The 21256-nt window shown below is 36.1% G+C and overlaps 1 protein-coding gene across 1 annotated transcript; it reads right to left on the bottom strand.

Moving 5' to 3' along the window:
• Positions 1 to 2107: 2107 nt before the first annotated feature.
• LOC113272649 (ABC transporter B family member 25-like) lies at positions 2108 to 17157 on the bottom strand. The gene is made up of 16 exons (XM_026522457.1): positions 16974 to 17157; positions 16461 to 16577; positions 5538 to 5575; positions 5320 to 5444; positions 5118 to 5217; positions 4817 to 4988; positions 4611 to 4729; positions 4384 to 4494; positions 4166 to 4310; positions 3910 to 4042; positions 3665 to 3740; positions 3388 to 3453; positions 3166 to 3273; positions 2938 to 3045; positions 2650 to 2847; positions 2108 to 2538 (listed from the first exon to the last, which is right to left on the bottom strand). The coding sequence occupies exons 1-16, from the start codon at positions 17155 to 17157 to the stop codon at positions 2335 to 2337; spliced, it is 2004 nt and encodes a 667-aa protein (XP_026378242.1). The 3' UTR covers positions 2108 to 2334.
• Positions 17158 to 21256: the final 4099 nt, after the last annotated feature.

Below are 21256 nucleotides of genomic sequence, written 5' to 3'. Positions count from 1 at the left end.
CTTAAGGATTTCAGTAAATATTTTGTACAATCAATTAATTTTGATAAATTCGGAATGGCTTTTAGTCCTAAAATGAATAATGATATTAAAATTAAGATTGCAAGCATTTTAGGAATTAAGAGACTAGCTCTTCGGGACATGTACCTTGGTGTTCCATTGTTAATACAACGAAATAAGATGGACACATTTGGCCATTTGGAAGGTAAGCTTCATGATAGATTAGCAACATGGATGAGTAAGTATTTTAACCATCCTGCTAGGACTGTCATGACGCAATATGTGCCGGAGTCTTTAGCGTCCCATCACTTAGCGGTCTTTCCCATGCCTAAGAGGCTTACTGATAGGTTAGATGTTGTGCTGCGTAAATTTTTCTGGAATAAGAAACCAAATAGAAAAAGTTTTACTTTAAAAGGGTGGGACTCTGTCGCTATGCCTAAGGTACTATGAGGTTTAAATATTAAGAAAACTACAGACCTGAATAAAAATTTACTTGTCAAACTAGCATGGAGAATGTTGAATGAACCTGATGCTCCATGGGCTAGGATATTAGGAGACAAGTATTTCCCTACTGGTAAGCTTCTTCACACCATCAATGAACATGGATCTTGGGTTTGGAAGAGTATTTGTGAGGGTTTAGAAATAATTAAGGAGAATTATTGCTGGGAAGTGGGAGATGGTAAGAGTATATCCATTTGGGATGAAAAATGGATACTGAATAGGTCTGACTTAGTTTCGTCTAGGTTTAGATCTCATGCTCTTAATATTGTTGACCAACTTATGTTACTAGATTTGAAATCTTGGAATGTTGACCTTCTTCAAACACTTTTTGAAATGATACTGTTGCTGCTATATGTAATGTGAGAATTCCTATTAGTGGTACTGACATGATGCGTTGGACGCCATCTCATAATGGAGTTTTCACGGTAAAAACAACATATAGGATGATCAGTTTTGCGAGTTATAATCCTGCTGCTGAATTAAACTTTCTAAATTCTGGAAAGCTAATCTTCCTCCAAAGATTCTACATTTTCTTTGGAAATGCATTCATAATTGTCTCCTTGTGAATGAAAGGTTTGCTAGGCATGCGCATAACATTAGTCCTCTATGTCCTTTATGTAACTCTAATGTGGATCTGTTGACCATTTGTTAATTGGGTGTCATGTTTCGAGGCAGATTTGGCAGGGTTTAGACCCTAATGTACTTAGTATATTGAATGGGCAGACGCTAAAGCAATGGATTTCGACTTGGTTTTCTGTTAACAACACACGTAATGACTTGATTGTCTTTGCAGGGTTCACTCTATGGAATATATGAAAGGTTAGATGTGCTTGTGTTTTTGATAATGTGCAGTTGCAGGTTGACCCCACCGTGAGGACAGTGAAGCTAGGAATTCTTGAGTGGAATGAGCGTGTTAATAAGTTAAATACTGTTGGTTTGAATGCTACCAAGATAAGGGAACCAGTTAGATGGGTTCCCCCACCCATTGATGTTCATAAAATAAATTTTGATGCCTCATTTTTAAAGGTTGATAAATCTATGGGCTTAGGGTTAATTATGATTGACGATGCAGGAAGCTTCCGTGGAGCATGGTGTATTCCTGGGATAGCTCATGAGGAGGAGCAGGCTGAAGCTTTAGCGGCTTTGGAGGTGATAAAGTGGGTCAAAAGAAGGAGTATCCAGAAATTACAGCTGGAAGGAGACTGTCTTAATGTAGTTAGAGCTATTAATGGCAATACTGAGGTTGTGAAATGGTAGAATAATTCAATAATATTAGATAGCCGGGAACTTTTAAATGGGTTTAATGACTGGTGTTGTGTTCATGTTCCCAGGGACACAAACGATGTAGCCAATAATCTGGCAAACGAAGCTAGAATTAGTCCTATTTCTTTTTTTTGGGTCCCGAAACTTCATCTATGTGGTTGTCAACTATTATTGGAAAGAAACTGATTGTTGCGATTTGGTGATGCAATAGAAAATTTTCTTTTCCTATTATAAAAAAAAGGTTTCCCCTCATCAAAAGTCGGGTTGATGGTTTTTCTCTTGGCCTTGGTTTGGCTTTATGGCCAACAGAAACCCCTTAATAATGCTTGTCCATAGCTTTGTTTTATCGAAGTCTATTTTGTCGCTCTTTTATTATTATTATTGATGGTGACGGATATGTTGTTTATACAACTCATCTTCTTCACAAAGCCTCGTGTTTTCTATTGGCTGGAGATGAAACATTGTTTTTACAACCCGTTTACCCGTCACAAACCCGAGTGACATCTGAAAATGAATCTTTCATCGTGGAATACAACTCCCCCTCGTCAAGAGTAATAGATTCTATCTTTTGGATCAGAGTTCTGTTTTAGATCCCTGAAGTTGTCTCCTAACCAGTGCAGTATAGATTCCGTCTTTGTCAAGAAGCTCCTCATGGGTGCCGCTTTCAACTATCTGACCGCCCGATATAACTGCGACTGTGTCGGCGCTTTTAACAGTTGAGAGCCTATGAGCTATGACCAAAACGGTTCTGCCTTTCATTAAAGACTCCATAGCATCCTGTTGAAACATCACAAATAAAAATGGTTATGCATGAAGTCTTTAACTTGAAAGAAACTACGGTTCACTGATCAATTTTGGAGGAACTTATGATCACACTTCTGAACTTACTTGAACTAAGTATTCACTCTCAGCATCAAGAGCACTTGTAGCTTCATCCAAGAGGAGAATGCTGGGGTTCATCAAAAGTGCCCTTGCAATTGCAATCCTTTGTTTTTGTCCACCAGATAACCTCAACCCACGTTCTCCGACAAAGGTTTGATACTTTTCAGGAAATTTCAATATGAATTCATGAGCATTGGCCATTTTCTACAGTTGTCAGCCAGCGAGATTGAATAATTAGAGAATAAGCTGTTGGTGACTGATGATTGGGGAGAAAATGGTGATTGAAATGCTTACAGCTGCATTTTCTACATCTTCACTGCTAGCTTTGCCATCTAATCCATATGCAATGTTTTCCTCGACCGAGCAATTGAAAAGAACTGGCTCCTGACTCACTATGCTAATCTGCACATTTAGAGCAAACAGAAAAGAATAAAGATGCAGTCGACGACGAATGCAGAGTCAGCTAACTTTTAAGAATCTCTTATTGAACAAAGGGAAAAAGAGAAGAAAAAGAAAGTTTACCTTTCTGTGGAGATGTTTATGTGAAACATCCACCAAGGGGACCCCATTTACCAGAATCTTTCCCTTAAGAGGGTCATAAAACCTCTCGATTAAGTTCGCTATTGTGGTCTGCAGTGAACAAACAAATAATGCTGAGCACTGCTAAAGCAGAATTAATTTCCATACCATAAGGTAATTGAAGTCATGATAGTTGGATACTGCACAAAGGGAAAGATGTTTTACTTTTCCACCACCACTTGGACCAACTAGGGCAACTTTTGAACCAGGAGTTAGCTTTAATGTGATTCCCTGTAGTACATAGTGTTTGTAAGATTAAATCACAAGGAGATTTTCATTCGCAATTTACTTATTGAACAAACTCTTCTTTCCACTTAGCATATGTCAATATTAAAGCAAATCATGAGTTCTCATGTATGTTGTAACTGTATCTTACGGTACTATGACCTTCAAGAGTGCAAACCGTTGTCAATAAGAGCTACTAAAGCATATGTAACACTACCTTTAGGACCATATGAGTAGGCCGAGATGGATAAGCAAACCAGACATCGTTTATCTCCACCTCTCCATCTTGATCTCTATCCAGCACAAAATTTTCATATCAGTTTTAATAAAAAAATTACCAAGACTTGTCCAAATTAGACTGTGAAGCCACCTTCAACACTTATTACTTGGACAGATGTTGCTAGACTGGGAAATAGTTTAAGGTATCAACCAAAAAGTAAATGTGAAGGTCATTCAACTAACCCAAAAGGACATTTTTCTCCTGATTTTGCCATGGATGAGACACGATCTAGAAGTTGAAAGACCCTTCTACTTGCTCCTGTAGCCTTCATTGCTGCTGAATATAACCCAGATAGACCAGATACAGCACTTCCAACTGTGGTTTGAAAAGGTTGGAGAGGGTTGAATCAAGTTTCAGTTTTGGAGGTTAAAAAAACCAGCCTATCTATGCAATCCATGCTAGCTTTAAAATGAATTTCATAGAGAGAAAATTATGTACCGGTAAGACTATAGAGAATGAAAGATGTGAGAGCGCCAGTTGTCATGGCACCATTGATTGCCAAATTAGCACCATAAATTACAACTACAGCAATTGATAACGTGGACGCTGCATTAAGTCCTCCAGAGAAGAGACCAACTACTTTCTGTAACAAAACACCAAAGAAATCTAAGCAACAAAAATAGAAAAGTTCATAAAACCAAAAGGTAGCAACTTACAGCTTGGCTTAGTCCAAGTTGCAAGGTCTCGTCCACCTTCTTGGAGTAACGTGAGATCTCATAGTCCTCTTGAGCAAAAGATCTAACTGTGCGTATAGCACCAAAAGATTCCTAGAAATAAAAACTTCAACTTTTCTTAGAAATGTGAAGTATAAGAAACATTAAATACCTGGTTTTTGAAATAAACATTATGAATATAATAAAAGTCAGAAAGTGGGTTAAGGGACCTCAGCAATTGATGCAGCTACTGCAGCTGCAGCTTGAGTCTTATGGGAAAGCTCACGAAGGTACCGCCCAAACTGGCGAACAGCTACTGAAATAACCGGCACAACAACCAGAGCCAACACTATACAAGCACGACACACAGTGAGTTATTTAAATCAGTTTTTTTGATTAGGTTCTTTTACACTTCTTCTTGGAGCTGACAACTTACATGTTAGCTTCCATGATGTTGTAAACATGAAGCCAAGACCAATACATGCAGTGGAGACATTTCGAAGGGTCTCCGAGAGATTGGTAGTTGCAGCATTTTTTATGATCTGGGTATCCTCAGATAACCTACTTAGGAGCTCTCCAGTTCTTGTAACATCATAGAAAGCTATTTCCTAAAAAACCATCCAAAAAAAATAAGAAGAGAAAATCTAAAAACTAGGCAATCGCTTATTCTACGAATCTAAAAATTATACACTATGTTCAAATTTAAGAGGTAACTAATAAGGATTCAAAGCACTTACTTGGCTAACTAGGTGACTGAATAGATTCTTTCTGAGACGAGCAACAACCCTTTCGCTAGCAGAAGAGAACAACCATGCTCGAAGTGCTGTACAAGTCGAACTAAACAGAAGCCAATGGGTCAACTTGGATCGCCAAAACTGAGAGTACCAAGAATTCATGTATAACTATACAACAGCATCGATAAGATCTCTTCAAACTCACCCTATTAAAACAATGAACACAATACTTAAGATAGTATCCTTGACAGCCTCCCTAGCTTCCGATTGCTTTTCAGGAGTACTGATGTCTCCAGATACAATATCTATTATCCTTCCACCAAATTTTGGCTGCCAAACAACATTACAATCACATTAAATTTTGAAAACAAGAGTAGGTGTTATAGAGCATAAAACATGATCCCTAAAATTAGGGATACCTACAATCAAAATATTGCTTGTAGAAGCTATCAACAAAGATGCTCACATTGCGCGGATTCCTGAAATGAGAAAGCTATATAGAGAAAATAAACTATCACAGAGGACATGGACTCATGCGCCTGTGTATCCACCGAACTCGATACGCGCCAAAATGGGGACGTGAAGGGTGTATCAAGTCCTACATTCGGGACCCTCTGTCATCAAGTATCACGAGTGACAAGCCCAATATGGTATACTATATCCTCTTTTTTGCTCTTGATATTGATCTGAGGCAGGTATCATGCTTGTCGAAATGTACCTTTGCGTTATTAAAATTTTATTTTTACTTGGTCATTTGGGATTTTAAAATCCCATTCCAAACATGCATGATGTAGCTTATTACATCGTTATGTCGCTAAAATGTCGTTTCTCTTACTTTTAGCTCAAGAAATCAATCATAAAATTATATGGGATTTTTGTTATAATTATTTGACAAGCATTTTGCATGATCATTGATTCATTAATACTAAATGCATAGAAACACTGCTACATACAATGGCTCTTCCAAGTTCCAGCACTTATTTCTTTTCAAGTAAATATGGCTCTTCCATGACCAAAAACGAAATGTTTTACGTTGTCTTGATTCTTGAGTTGGCTCATTGTTTTCCTAAATTTTCTAATTGGGAGTTGTAATCTAAACTAGGTTAGGGCCAAAATTTGTCAACAAAAACTTAATCAGAGCCCATAATCACTTATTGGGCATCTATGTTAAAGCCCAAATAATATATAGTTCTTATTCTCAAGCCCATCTAGAAAAAAAAATTATACCTATGTAACCTAGACATGCAAACCAGGTGAAACCATCAACAGAGAGGAAGAAGACACAAGTATCCCTAACATGTTTCACGTCGCAAAAAAAAAGAAAAAACAATGATTTTCTTTCACCCAGGCGCAGAGCTAGAAATCTGTCTATGGAGGAGCAAAATATTTTTAGGGGTAGCAAGTACGCTTAAATGGGCTTGCAACTCCGTTAAATGGGCTTGCAACTACAATTTCCTTAAAAAATTAGGCTTAAGAGTGAGCTGGGCTGGGTTTAAAAAATAGATGGATGCAACAATATACAATCTTTTAATGATATAGTTAAAAGTTCAGTAAAACTAGAACACGGCTGCCACGGTCGGGAGGGCCGATCAAAGAAAAAACGCCGCTGATTGCATAACGCATCATATATTCTTTTTCGTTGGAATGTTATTTTTTAGTCATATACGTCGTTTCAATTGTGCCTACAATGATAAATACGTCCGAATTTTTTGCAAAAACTCTAAATTTGATAATGTTGTTTGTACTCATTGTGTTGATCTCTTTAAAAAAAAATCAACGAGATAAAATTTGTAAAATTCCAATGAACATATTTTTAGATATGTCATATCCTAGTTTGTTGCTAATTATACCCCTGGAAAAAAAATAGATACATAAAGAGTTATAAAAGGGAGGGGCATCTTCGGCTTTTTACGAAAATGTCTAATACCTATTTGCGCTTCCTCTTCTGTTTATATACGAAAATGTTTAAAGGAAAAAAAGAAATTAAAATCAGGGAGGGGCAATTTCTATATTTTTTATTGTAACCATTTCCAATTTTTTTATCGACTTGCGCATTTTCGTTAAGCATCATTTACAAAAAAAAAAAAAAAAAAAAAAAAAAAAAAAAAAAAATGGTTATAAAAGAGATTCCCTCCTTCCGATCGGTCGGCCCAAATATGCAGTTGTAGTGGATGCGTGCACCCATATACAACCATTTTTATACATGCATCCGCCGAAAATGGCTTCACATCGTAGAGAGATTGTTTTTTTTAGTATGGAATGTGTATATATTTCTTATCAGGATGCACAATTGACATGAGTCCCCTAGAAATGATAGATGTATTCTGACTATCCATCAAAACAGTTACATGTTATACGTCCATCTTTTGAATGGTGTATATGCTTAAGAAAACAATCAATTTCGATATCTTGGTAAATTCAATAAGGTGATACATTGTTTGTAATGATTGTGAAAATGTTTTCGAAACTTCTTAACGAGGTATATTTATGCATTGCGGATAAACTTCCCTTTTGAAAAGAGACCTAACAAAGTGGAACTAGAAAGGTTTTGATAATATACCTAGAGAAATTGAGGAAGAGAAAAAAAATATCTTGCAAAAATTACAGGAAAATGCTCACCTTTTAAACACCAGAGAAGAAGAAAAGATCAGGCAAGATAGAGTTCATTGTTAAAGCAGGTGTAACTGCAAAATAATCTCCCTACACGCGGTAAGATCTCAAGACGAAGGAAAGATAGTTATGTTGCTACTAAAGGAGGGAATCATCTTCAAAGGGTTATTTTCGCAGTTCCCAAGACAAAATCGAAAGAGCGGCTGAGAGGCATCCACGTGTTTCTGAAGTGACAGACAGCTGTAAAGAGCCATTACACGCATGCGTTGCCGGTCTACTCATCATTTAATGTTCTCAACTACCCCCACTTAACCGTACAGAAGGACGCGTCGAGACGAGAGGAGAAGACGACTAGTTAGGAAGACGTTAGTCGCGGTATAATGAAGGACCATCATGACGACGACTAAATAGTAAGCGACTAGATCATAATATGGTGGGAACATGTCACTCCTTTATAAATAGCAGAATCAGATGAATGACAAGGGGTTGGACTTTGGAGAGGAGGAGGGTTAGGCTTAGAGTGAGGGAGATACCAAATACTTAGTTGTATTTCCATACTCTCGCGTTCATCAAACCTTGTAATCCACAAATCATACATAGTAAGAACACAAACTCATTCTCCTCATGGATATAGGCTATGGCTGAACCACGTAAATATCTGTGTGTCTATTAGTTTTCTCAGCACTTTACATTTCTTACAATGCTTTATTATTAACAGTGATGGCACATTAAAGTATTAGTCGTGTAGGACATAGAAGTAAAACGAATTCCATTATTGTATTCGATGATGCATACTGTGAACCTGGCTAGATCCACTAACTGGGTTTTAGGGGTTACAGTTTAGCGCTAGAATCATGGAAGTTTATCGGTAAAAGATTTTTCTTCCCTTTCAAAAACCTTTCATAAAAATATTTATATATTGGCTACTATTCCCGCTTCCAAGGCAGAAATGCCAGATCTGGAGTTTCGAAGGAATAAGTGTTACTCTATAGTAATAACATCCAAAGTTGGAACGATCTTAGATCATATTTCGTGATTTTTTGTTTCTGGATGTTTTTACACTTGCAACAAGAATCAAATATTATGTTTTCATACCAATGCTTTAGATGAGTTTAGACACACTAACATATGACAACCAAATTTGACATATCAATGATTGGTGGGTTCAACCGAGCTATGCTCTAACATTAACTATAGGGATCAACCCAAATGTTTGGATTAATGTACAAGTTTATTTACGTTAATTATAAAGACAAGCTAAATAATGCAGAAGTAAAGTAGATAACACAACACAATATTTTGTTAACGAGGAAACCGCAAATGCATAAAAAAACCCCTAGGAACTAGTCTAGTTTTGAATACTCTTAGAATTAGGATGTTATAAAAAAGACCCTTACCAACTCTGTATATTTGAGACCAACTAAACTTCCCCTAGTTACCTAGTTTCCTCAGTATCCCTGCGCCTTCAACCAATCTGGTCTACGGGGGTGATTCCTCGGATAAGTACCACTATCTTAAGTTGCTTTACCAGTCGCGAAGACTTCTTGCACCAAACTCTTTTAGATCGTAATCTGAAACAGTAAATGACTAAACTATATTGGGTGATTGCTCACTCAATCTCAAGAAGTAATTAAATCGGGTATTTTATGTCGAGTCAACCAAAGGCTCTTCCGTTTAATCTTACAAAAAAATTTGTTTTCACATCTTCCAAGATATAGATTATCAAGATAACCAGTATACAAACTGTTAGAGCAATGCTCGGTTGAACCCACAAGTTTTGTTATCTCAAGATTATTGTCAATGTTAGACGATCAAAACTATTTCTTGATTTCTAGTCTACTAATTCAAGTCTCTGGCTAGTTAGAATTTGGTAATTGAGTATCATACATCACCCTTGAATACTGAAGATTGACGAAGACATTTGATGAACTTCTGTATCATGTATGTGAAGGATATACCATTCTATTTTACTCAGTATCTTACCATTATATCTGTTGACACTATATCGTACGACTTTTAGTAGATTTACAAAGAAGAAATTTCGAGTCAAGCTTGTCTTGTTAAAAATCTCGAAATATGATTCTAGCACAGATGTTCAAAGGTCCTTAACAATATTAGTTCGAAACAATTTATTGTTTAAGAATTTATTTGTGGATCAATTGAAAATAGACCATATAATTGATTCTATCATTTGGGAATGTTTCAAACATCATAAGAGAGAAATTTATTTGGCAAACCACTTTGAAAATCATAGATATATGAGTCTCAGAAATACAGGGAAGGTTGGCGAACCAATTCGTAAACCACAAGTTTAGTTGGGAACAGTTCATAAACCCGGTCGACGAACCGTGGTGAACTGAATTTTTGGTGTTAGTATAAAAGGCTTAAGGTAGACGAACTCGTTTGGCAAACTGTGTCCATATGAGTTCATAAACCAAGTATGGTTGGCGAAACCAGTTCGAAAATAGTGTACATCTGAGTTCTCGAGTCGAGAAGGGTTGGCGAATCCGGTTCATGAACCGTACCTCCCTGACTCGTGAACCAACCTTATGGTTTATGAACCGTCTTACCAACTATCTCAGCAAAATCTAGCAGATGCACAAAGACTTGTTTTTTTTAAAATATGTTTAACTTGATTCTATTAAACACTTCTAAGAGTTCATTGATCACTTAAACACATATGTGTGTGCATCATGATTAAACTCGTAGGTTTTGTAATGAACATCAATTTGCCTATTGTTCACATGGCATATTTGCAAAACCGAAAAAGTCATTATACACGGTTCCAGAATCGGACCACTTTGCATATTCTTCTATTCTATTTTAAGGACCTAAGGTGTTTGCTTGATTCCCAAGTTATCTTAGCTTACCTATTGTTCAGATGCTCTTTCAACCGGGAAAATCAATCCCTGACACGGTGTGTCCTAGTTGATAGATAGAGTCGTCCTTTATGAAGATAGGTTTCCTATGAGAAACATAATCAGGTATACGACTAAAAGACTTCTCTTTGGGTATTCTTGAAGCCAGGTCTGATTATCTTTACCTTGATAGTTCGTGTATCCTGATCTTGATTTTATGTTATCGAGGTTTTCGTAATCTTTTTCAGGCAAGATAGATAGAAATCGCAAAGTTTTCTTCGTCTCATACTTTGTGATTCCTCAAGATAAATATCTAAAAAATTGATCTTAAGTGATCTTTTGAAGATTATTCTTGATAGGTGGTAAAAGATCCAGGCTTCTCATTTGAGTGAGTGTAAGTGTTCCGATTGTGAGGTTTACTAGCTTTGTCTACTGCAAACAGATTTCCAAGCCTTGATATTTGATCTAAAGGGAAATCAAATAGGCTTATCTTTTAGAGGAAGATTGGTATCAAAAGTCTTCACCGAGGTTGAAGAAAATTTTAGGCTATAAAGGACGTCAACTAAGGGAATCAATTGCGAGCGTTGCGAAGTTCAAGAGAGATAAGTAGCGCGATTGTGATTGAATTGCTTGGAGGGTGGATTTGTTTTCATCTACATTCAAGTCCGAAGTATGACAGCAGGCCAGTTTCTGTAGTTGGTTAATACAATTTGGTGTTCAAATATGGACGAGGTCCCGGGGTTTTTCTGCAATTGCGGTTTCCTTGTTAGCAAAATTTTTGGTGTCTTGTGTTTTTCCTTTTCTGTATTATATTATTTATCTATATAATTAGATTTAAGCAAGTTGTACGTATTCAATCTTAGTAGATATGTCCATCTAATTCTAATCGATTACGAGACTTGTTTCCTGTAGAATTCGGATCTTGAAAGATAGATAACGAGTTTAATTACTTTGCAGAATTCCGATTGGATTATTTGGATACAACCAGATTGATCTTCGATATTAATGTTTAAGATCGTCCAAGTACTCTTCTTACAACCAGTTTCACATACTCATTATCTTATAATACTGATCGAGAATAGGCAGAGATATAAACTTTATATACATATTTTTAAGAATCATTAAGTTGGTCTACTTGTAATTGTATTAGGTTTTTTCCATACAAGTTGCCGAACAAAAAATTTGGTGGTGTATTTGGTACCCCCGCGTTTTCACAAACTATCATATTCGGATACTGAAGAGTACCACCAAATGATATCTTGTCGATCTAATACGACTAGCAATAAGATACGAAACCAATAAAAAATCTTTTTGTCTTTGAATCTTCAATGTCTTCTTTTATACCTGCACAAATAAACTTGATTTCATTTATGATCGACCACCCAAAGAATGGATTCAGTTAAAAAGTCTACCATCAAATTTAAAGACAAATCTGAACAATCGTTAATCCCTTGATCTAGTTTGAGTGACCCTATGTCAGAAGAGAAGGCTCTCAAGAATAATTAAACTAGGTGCAATCAAGGTTAAGCAACCATTAATCAATCAAATCAAAAACTAAAATAACAATGCAAATTATAGTTTCCCACAACGATACTATCTAGACGATTTTTGATCTCACAGAATTCTTTAAACTAGCGGACGTAAGATATTTCACCCAATTAGGTTCTCTTGAAAAAGCGGGGGTCTAACAACACCACCCAATATTTCGCTTAGCAATCTGTATGGACTAGATCCAATATACTTTACTAGAGAATCAACTAGACAGTCAGACTCAATTTAGATTAAAGTATATCGAGGAGTTAATATATCTATCTTGATTTGATTTACTCGAGCTAATAGAATCAACGAGTCTTTAATCAAATACAAGGAATAACCTGGATGGTACCAAAGACCAATATCCAAGGATCAATCAATGTAAATCAACAACCAAAGGTTGGATATTCTAATTGATGATCTTCAACGCACAACCTGTATTATTTCAATTATAAAGATAAACAAAATAATGCGGAGATAGAAATAACACATACACCCTAATTTTGTTAACGAGGAAACCGCAAATGCAGAAAAACCCCGGGACCTAGTCCAGATTGAACACAAACTGTATTAAGTCGCTACAGACACTAGCCTACTCCAAACTAACTTCGGTCTGGACTGTTTTTAAACCCAAACCAGTCTCACACTGATCCAAGGTACAGTTATGCTCCTACGTCTCTGATCCCAGCAGGATGCTACTCACTTGATTCCCTTAGATGATCTCACCCACAACTAAGAGTTGCTACGACCCAAAGTCGAAGAATTTAATAAACAAATATGTATCACACAGAAAAGTCTACGGTAATAGATAAATACGTCTCCCACGAATATACCTACGAGTTTTGTTCCGGCTTTTGATAAATCAAGGTGAACAGGATCCAATTGATAATCCGGACTTATATTCCCGAAGAACAGCCTAGTATTATCAATCACCTCACGATAGTCTTAATCGATGCAGCGAAAAAAGATATTGTGGAATCACAAACGATGAGACGAATATGTTTGTGATTACTTTTTATCTTGCCTATCGGAGATAGAAATCTCAAGCCAATTATTACAATTGTACTCGTACGATAGAAACAGCAAGATCAGATCACACAACTACGATAAAAGTAGTATCGGTCTGGCTTCACAATCCCAATGAATTATTTAAGTCGTTAACCCGGTTTGAGAAAAGAAAACCAGAGGTTAAAGGAAAATCGACTCTAGCTTAGCACAACTAGTATCACACAGAATGTGTGGGGATTAGTTTTCCCAGTTGCTAGAGTTCTCCCTTATATAGTCTTTCAAATCAGGGTTTGCAATCAATGTTAGCTCAGTAACAAAGCATTTAATATTCATTGTTAGATTCAAGCTAATATTTATCAACCGTTAGATCGAAAACATAGCTTGTCATACAAAAATGAAATGCACGTTCCTGGGCTTGTGTAACCGTACCCAAACTTGTATATTAGTTGCTTCAACAATAGTTAACCAAATGGTTAGCCATATGATCACTTTCATATCAACCATATTCTTCTTCACCATAACTAGTTCAAATGACTCAAATGAACTAGTTAGAGAGTTGTTCGATTGCTTAGATCTTATGTAAATTCACAAGACACAATCGAAGCAAAAACGATTTGATTCACTCGAATCGGTTCATGAACTTTATAGCACGGTTTGAAAAAGCATTCCTTAATCAATAAAGATGAGTTCAAGAACAATCGTTTTTAGATATAACCTACTCAAGTTCGCGGACTTAAGTTCCTGGATGGAGTTCACAAACTCCAGCAAAAATTCTCGGGTTTGAGAACTTTGCCAGTTCGCAGACTGAGTTCGCGTTCTGAGCTTGCTGAGTGAGTTTTCAAACTCCAGTAGATATTCTCGGATGAGAACTTCCGCCAGTTCGCAGACTGAATTCGCAAACTGTGTAAACAATTCCAGTTCTCTTGATCAACAGAGTTCGCAAACTTTGGTTCAAGGAATAGGACTTATACATATATGTTTTTCCACAACAATGTTTATATCCATCAATGGTTATACAATCTAAACTCTCATTTCAATCATTGAAACATTCTCAGAGGACGTTATATAGTTGTTATTCACAAACCATTTTTCGTCAGAGCAATTTTCAAAGTGATTGAAACATAACATGACTTTCGTCACTAGGTAAAGATGAACTTGGCTAAAATGAAAGCTTTACCAACACATATTTCGAGAAAAAGATAGGCGACGTAAACTCGGATCGAAATACTAAATGTGTATAATCTAAGTTTATATAGCAAAACGACTTTTGTCTCAAGATAGGAGATAAAGTAGATAGACTTTTGAGTGATAGATAAGTTCAAGTCTCCACATACCTTTTAGTCGATGAAGATCCACCGGTTCCTTGAGTAGTCCTTCGTCTTGTATATTGATTTCCATGGAGTTATTGAGATCAACTACACTTTTTATCCTAGTCTGAGACCTTAGCTATAATAGAATATAAATCAAGACTTATAGTTTTGATCACTAACATTTACAAACATGCTTGAGATAACAACACATGCGAGTTCGACCGAGCAATGCTCTAACGATCTCCCCCTTTGTCAATTTTAGTGGCAAAACTATTAATACATATGGAATACAAAAAAGATGAATAAATTTTTGAAGCTCTTATTCCACATGCCTAATCTTCAACATTACTTGAAATCTTCGTCACTCCCAAGTATTCCAATGATCCCAAAGGTTGTAAGTTTAGCATCATCGTTGTTGAAAATCCGTAGCTATAACAACAAGAAAACAAGAGTTCTCAATCATTGTTATGCAGTGTCATAGTATTATTACACAACGTCAAAATTCAATTGTATCACAACTTTAACAACAATACTATGGTGATATGTCACTCCCTCTTAGTCAATACTCCATCTCACATGGAAACCACTCCCCCTTACATAATGATCTGAAAACCATGTGTTTGTAGTATGAATTACATATTAATTCTCCCCCTTTTTGTCAATAAAATTGGCAAAGGTACAAGAACAAGATCCTAATGAAATTTCCAAAAGAGACATTTCATGACCAAAAGAAAGAATATACCAACTTGTTCTTTAGATGCAATCATAAAGCCGAAGCTAAATGCATTCATCAAGGAGTTTAAAGATACAAGATAACCCCTAACATATTCCACAGCCACACTCCCCACAAAGATTTGGCAATTAAGCACAAGTTCAAAAGAACTCTCCTCCATTAAATGTCATTCCCGAAAGAACAACAAGAGCGACCTTAATTTCAAGAGAAAAGAAGGATTTTTGTTGGACACCAAAAACCATAAGAATGATTTTCTATATCCAAAAAATCAATCAAATTAATCACAAGTAAACCCATGACTAATTTAATCGAAATACACAATCAAACTAATCACAAAAGTAATCAATTTAATTGGTCATGCTCGACACAAAGTATCTCATGGAATGACAACCATGCCAAAACAATGACTTAGTCGCAACAGCTCAACATAAAACACTTTATGGAACAACACAGTATGTACACAAATTGTGGATCGGAGATCGACCTAATACCGTGGAATAATCAAGGACTCATTTTATATTCATTTGCACAATGACATCCAATAGACATAATCCTTGAACACAAAAGATTTTAACCTATATTTTATCAAAAATTGACACAATAGGCTTAACTTTTGTATTTACCAAAAGTCAATTCATTCTTTCATCAATACTGACATATCAACTCACGAACGACTTTACTTTTGACAAAGTATGGGACAATCAAGTTCACGGACGTAAACACACGTATCCCATAACAATATTGCAATATATAACACCATAAAGATTAGTACTGCAAAAATCATCTTCCAAACAAATTTAGAATTTAAACCAATAAATCTAAAAACAAGAAGATGAAAACGTTGGACATAGCTATGTGTAATCACAATAATGGGTATTCCAAACTCTAGTTATTCTTCTAAATAAAACATGAAAAAAAAGAAGATTTACTAGGAAAACTAAAATCAAAACAGACTAAACCAAAAACACTTCAATGCTAATGTCGAACTGAAGTCATATAGACAGTTCAGAACCTTCTTGAGTCTTTATGTCCTGGATCTTGTGAACGACAGCATCCTCTGCAACTTTGGAGAGGATATCCTTATTGGGAAGTTCTTTAACACGGTTTTTCATGAGAACAAGGTTAGACTTAACCTTTTTCAACTCAGTTTTTACCACATCAAGACACTTCATAGTATCAACAAGTTTATGCTTTGCCTCTTCAAAGTTCTTTAGAAAGTTGAGAACAACATCTGACGAGATCTCTTCAACCTCCTATATATCCGAATAGGAATCGGGAGATTGAGTAAAAGAACCTTCGACTTCAACAAGAGTTCCCTTCTCTTTATCGAATTTGAAATATACCGCATTATCAACAAAATCTTTAGGTAGATCCCATGAGCAGGAAGGAAAAGCCATTGATAATATGAAACCTAGAGTAAAAAGATCAACTCAATAGGATAGGTATATAAATAGAATTCGAGAGACTTAGGGTTTTCGGGATAGGTTTATGAGACCCCGAAGACGTACGTGTACTTATAAGAAGAGGGTTCACAAGGCACTGCATGAAAAAGTCCATGCTTTTGCTTTTCAGAATAAGTATACTGGCAAGGAAAAATAAAATAACAAGTAGGGATAAATAAATGCTCATGTAAAAGTGTTTGACCAATTATCCATCTAAGAACGATAAGAGATTAGCTAGATAATTAGAATTACTTTGTCAAGAGCACACCTACTCAATTCTCTCACAATTAGGTTTCTTTTGTATGTGAGATATCAACCTTGTGATTAATTTACACAAGTATGAGCTTTTAGCTCATTAAATGAACGTTGTTTTTGTCTATCCTTCTTTGGTTGACAATTGTTCATCCCAGAGAAGTAAGATACTGCTTGTTTGGCATATATGTCAGAAGGTATTCTCTGAGGACTAAATCTAGGACCTTTTGCAATTGGCACAAGAGGATCAGAATAGATAGGAATCCATTTTCTAGATTTAGTTTTACCAGAACCCATCTTATAAATACAGGGAGTGCTCTCATTAGAATGCACTCGAGCCCTGTGATGATTTCTAGGAAGGATATCATATTTATAAGTTTTCTGGTTTTCTGTGGGCATGCGATTCACTGCAGTAGTCGACCGACTATTTGTTCCATTTACAGTGGAAAGAAGCAAATTATGAAGTTTAGAAATTTGTTTCCTCCTGGCAAAGGAATGGATATCATAGTGATTCTTTTTCCCACAGAAAGTACAGGTTCGTGGAGAAGAAGCAATAGTTGGCACCTGTTTTAACTTCATATCCATAGGAGTAGATTGTAAGTTATGTAAACTTTTCTTGAAACAATGTTCTTCTGGAGAACATTTCGTCATGTATTGTAATCCATGAGAATTAGTTTTTACAGATAAATTTCCCATTAAGACAGAGTTTTCCTTTTCCAGGGATTTACACTGTTCATGGACCAGAGTAAGAGATGCACTTAGTTTCTCTTTTTCGGCACGAAGTTTGTTAAGGTTTAATAAATGCGTCTCGATCAAACTTTTTTCTCTAATTGAGTCTTCCTTAACAATATCCTCAAGAACACTAATCTTTTCACGTTGTAGAGTAGTTTCTTGGAGAAGTTTTTCAATATTCTTAAAGAAGGACTCAATGATGCTGTAGAGATCATGTTCTCGATCAAGAGACTTTTCAAATTCATCAATAAGCTGATCATGATTCTGAAAATCAATAAAATCAGCAGGGTTTTTTGAGATTCTGGTGAGCTTATTTTCAGCCTTTGCCAGAGTGTCCATGCTTCAAGAGAGGAGGACATGTCAACATCAGATGGAACAATCTTTCTACCTAGGGATTCAGAAGAATCAACTAAGGAGTAACCCTTTGAGGTGTTTCCAAGACACTTGGCATAATCGAAAGCTTCAGGAGACATCTGGGTATGCGTGAGAGAGACTTTTTCCACAAACTCAGATTGCCACAAACACAGACTTGTAATGTCTTAAACGTGTTTTCCTTCTCTGATACCAATTGAAAAAGCGGGGGTCTAACAACAACACCCAATATTTTGCTTAGCAATCTGTATGGACTAACTCCAATATACTTTACTGGAGAATCAACTAGACAGTCATACTCAATCTAGATTAAATTATATCGAGGAGTTAATATCTCTCTATTGATTTGATTTACTCGAGCTAATAGAATCAACGAGTCTTTAATCAAATACAAGAAATAACTTGGATGGTACCAAAGACCAATATCCAAGGATCAATCAATGTAAATCAACAACCAAAGGTTGGATATCCTAATTGATGATCTTCAACGCACAACTTGTATTATTTCAATTATAAAGATAAACAATATAATGCGAAAATAGAAATAACACAAACACCAGAATTTTGTTAACGAGGAAACCGCAAATGCAGAAAAACCCCGGGACCTAGTCCAGACTGAACACACACTGTATTAATCCGCTACAGACACTAGCCTAATCCAAACTAACTTCGGTCTGGACTGTAGTTGAACCCAAACCAATCTCACACTGATCCAAGGTATAGTTATGCTTCTACGTCTCTGATCCCAGCAGGATGCTACGCACTTGATTCCCTTAGCTGATCTCACCCACAACTAAGAGCTGCTACGACCCAAAGTCGAAGACTTTAATATGTATCACACAGAAAAGTCTACGGTAATAGATAAATACGTCTCCCACGAATATACCTGCGAGTTTTGTTCCGTCTTTTGATAAATCAAGGTGAACAGGAACCAATTGATAATCCGGACTTATATTCTCGAAGAACAACCTAGTATTATCAATCACCTCACAATAGTCTTAATCGACGCAGCGAAAAAAGATATTGTGGAATCACAAATGATGAGACGAAGATGTTTGTGATTACTTTTTATCTTTCCTATCGGAAATAGAAATCTCAAGCCAATTATTATAATTGTACTCGTACGATAGAAACAGCAAGATCAGATCACACAACTACAAGAAAAGTAGTATCGGTCTGGCTTCACAATCCCAATGAAGTCTTTAAGTCGTTAACCCAGTTTGAGAAAATAAAACCATAGGTTAAAGGAGAACCGACTCTAGCTTAGCACAACTAGTATCACACAGAATGTGTGGGGATTAGTTATCCCAGTTGCTAGAGTTCTCCCTTATATAGTCTTTCAAATCAGGATTTGCAATCAATGTTAGCTTAGTAACAAAGCATTCAACATTCACCGGTAGATGAAAACCTGATTAGATTCAAGCTAATATTTATTAACCGTTAGATCGAAAACATAGATTGTCATACACAAATGAAATGCACGTTCAAGCTAATATTTATTCAACGATAGTTAACCAAATGGTTAGCCATATGATCACTTTCATATCAACCATATTCTTCTTCACCATAACTAGTTCAAATGACTCAAATGAACTAGTTAGAGAGTTGTTCAATTGCTTAGATATTGTGTAACTTCACAAGACACAATCGAAGCAAAAACAATTTGATTCACTCATGTAACTTCACAAGACACAATGAAGAAAAAACGATTTGATTCACTCGAATCGGTTCATGAACTTTATAGCCACGGTTTGCAAAAGCATTCCTTAATCAATAAAGATGAGTTCAAGAAAAATCGTTTTTAGATATAACCTACTCAAGTTCGCGGACTGGGTTCGCGGACTTAAGTTCCCGGATGGAGTTCACAAACTCCAGCAGAAATTCTTGGGTTTGAGAACTTCGCCAGTTCGCGAACTGAGCTTACTCCAGCGGATATTCTCGGATGAGAATTTCCGCAAGTTCGCGGACTGAGTTCGCAAACTGTGCAAACAATTTCGGTTCTCTTGATCAACTCGCAAACTTTGGTTCAAGGAATAGGACTTATACATATATGTGTATCCACAACAATGCTTATATCCATCAATGGTTATACAATCTAAACTCTCATTTCAATCATTGAAACATTATTCTTCACCATAACTAGTTCAAATGACTCAAATGAACTAGTTAGAGAGTTGTTCGATTGCTTAGATCTTATGTAACTTCACAAGACACAATCGAAGCAAAAACGATTTGATTCACTCGAATCGGTTCATGAACTTTATAGCACGGTTTGAAAAAGCATTCCTTAATCAATAAAGATGAGTTCAAGAACAATCGTTTTTAGATATAACCTACTCAAGTTCGCGGACTTAAGTTCCTGGATGGAGTTCACAAACTCCAGCAAAAATTCTCGGGTTTGAGAACTTTGCCAGTTCGCAGACTGAGTTCGCGTTCTGAGCTTGCTGAGTGAGTTTTCAAACTCCAGTAGATATTCTCGGATGAGAACTTCCGCCAGTTCGCAGACTGAATTCGCAAACTGTGTAAACAATTCCAGTTCTCTTGATCAACAGAGTTCGCAAACTTTGGTTCAAGGAATAGGACTTATACATATATGTTTTTCCACAACAATGTTTATATCCATCAATGGTTATACAATCTAAACTCTCATTTCAATCATTGAAACATTCTCAGAGGACGTTATATAGTTGTTATTCACAAACCATTTTTCGTCAGAGCAATTTTCAAAGTGATTGAAACATAACATGACTTTCGTCACTAGGTAAAGATGAACTTGGCTAAAATGAAAGCTTTACCAACACATATTTCGAGAAAAAGATAGGCGACGTAAACTCGGATCGAAATACTAAATGTGTATAATCTAAGTCTATATAGCAAAACGACTTTTGTCTCAAGATAGGAGATAAAGTAGATAGACTTTTGAGTGATAGATAAGTTCAAGTCTCCACATACCTTTTAGTCGATGAAGATCCACCGGTTCCTTGAGTAGTCCTTCGTCTTTTATATTGATTTCCATGGAGTTATTGAGATCAACTACACTTTTTATCCTAGTCTGAGACCTTAGCTATAATAGAATATAAATCAAGACTTATAGTTTTGATCACTAACATTTACAAACATGCTTGAGATAACAACACATGCGAGTTCGACCGAGCAATGCTCTAACGATCTCCCCCTTTGTCAATTTTAGTGGCAAAACTATTAATACATATGGAATACAAAAAAGATGAATAAATTTTTGAAGCTCTTATTCCACATGCCTAATCTTCAACATTACTTGAAATCTTCGTCA

This window comes from Papaver somniferum, chromosome 4, assembly GCF_003573695.1.
Source record: "Papaver somniferum cultivar HN1 chromosome 4, ASM357369v1, whole genome shotgun sequence".
Classification (NCBI taxonomy): domain Eukaryota; kingdom Viridiplantae; phylum Streptophyta; class Magnoliopsida; order Ranunculales; family Papaveraceae; genus Papaver; species Papaver somniferum.
This window is presented reverse-complemented; position numbering and strand designations above follow the sequence as displayed.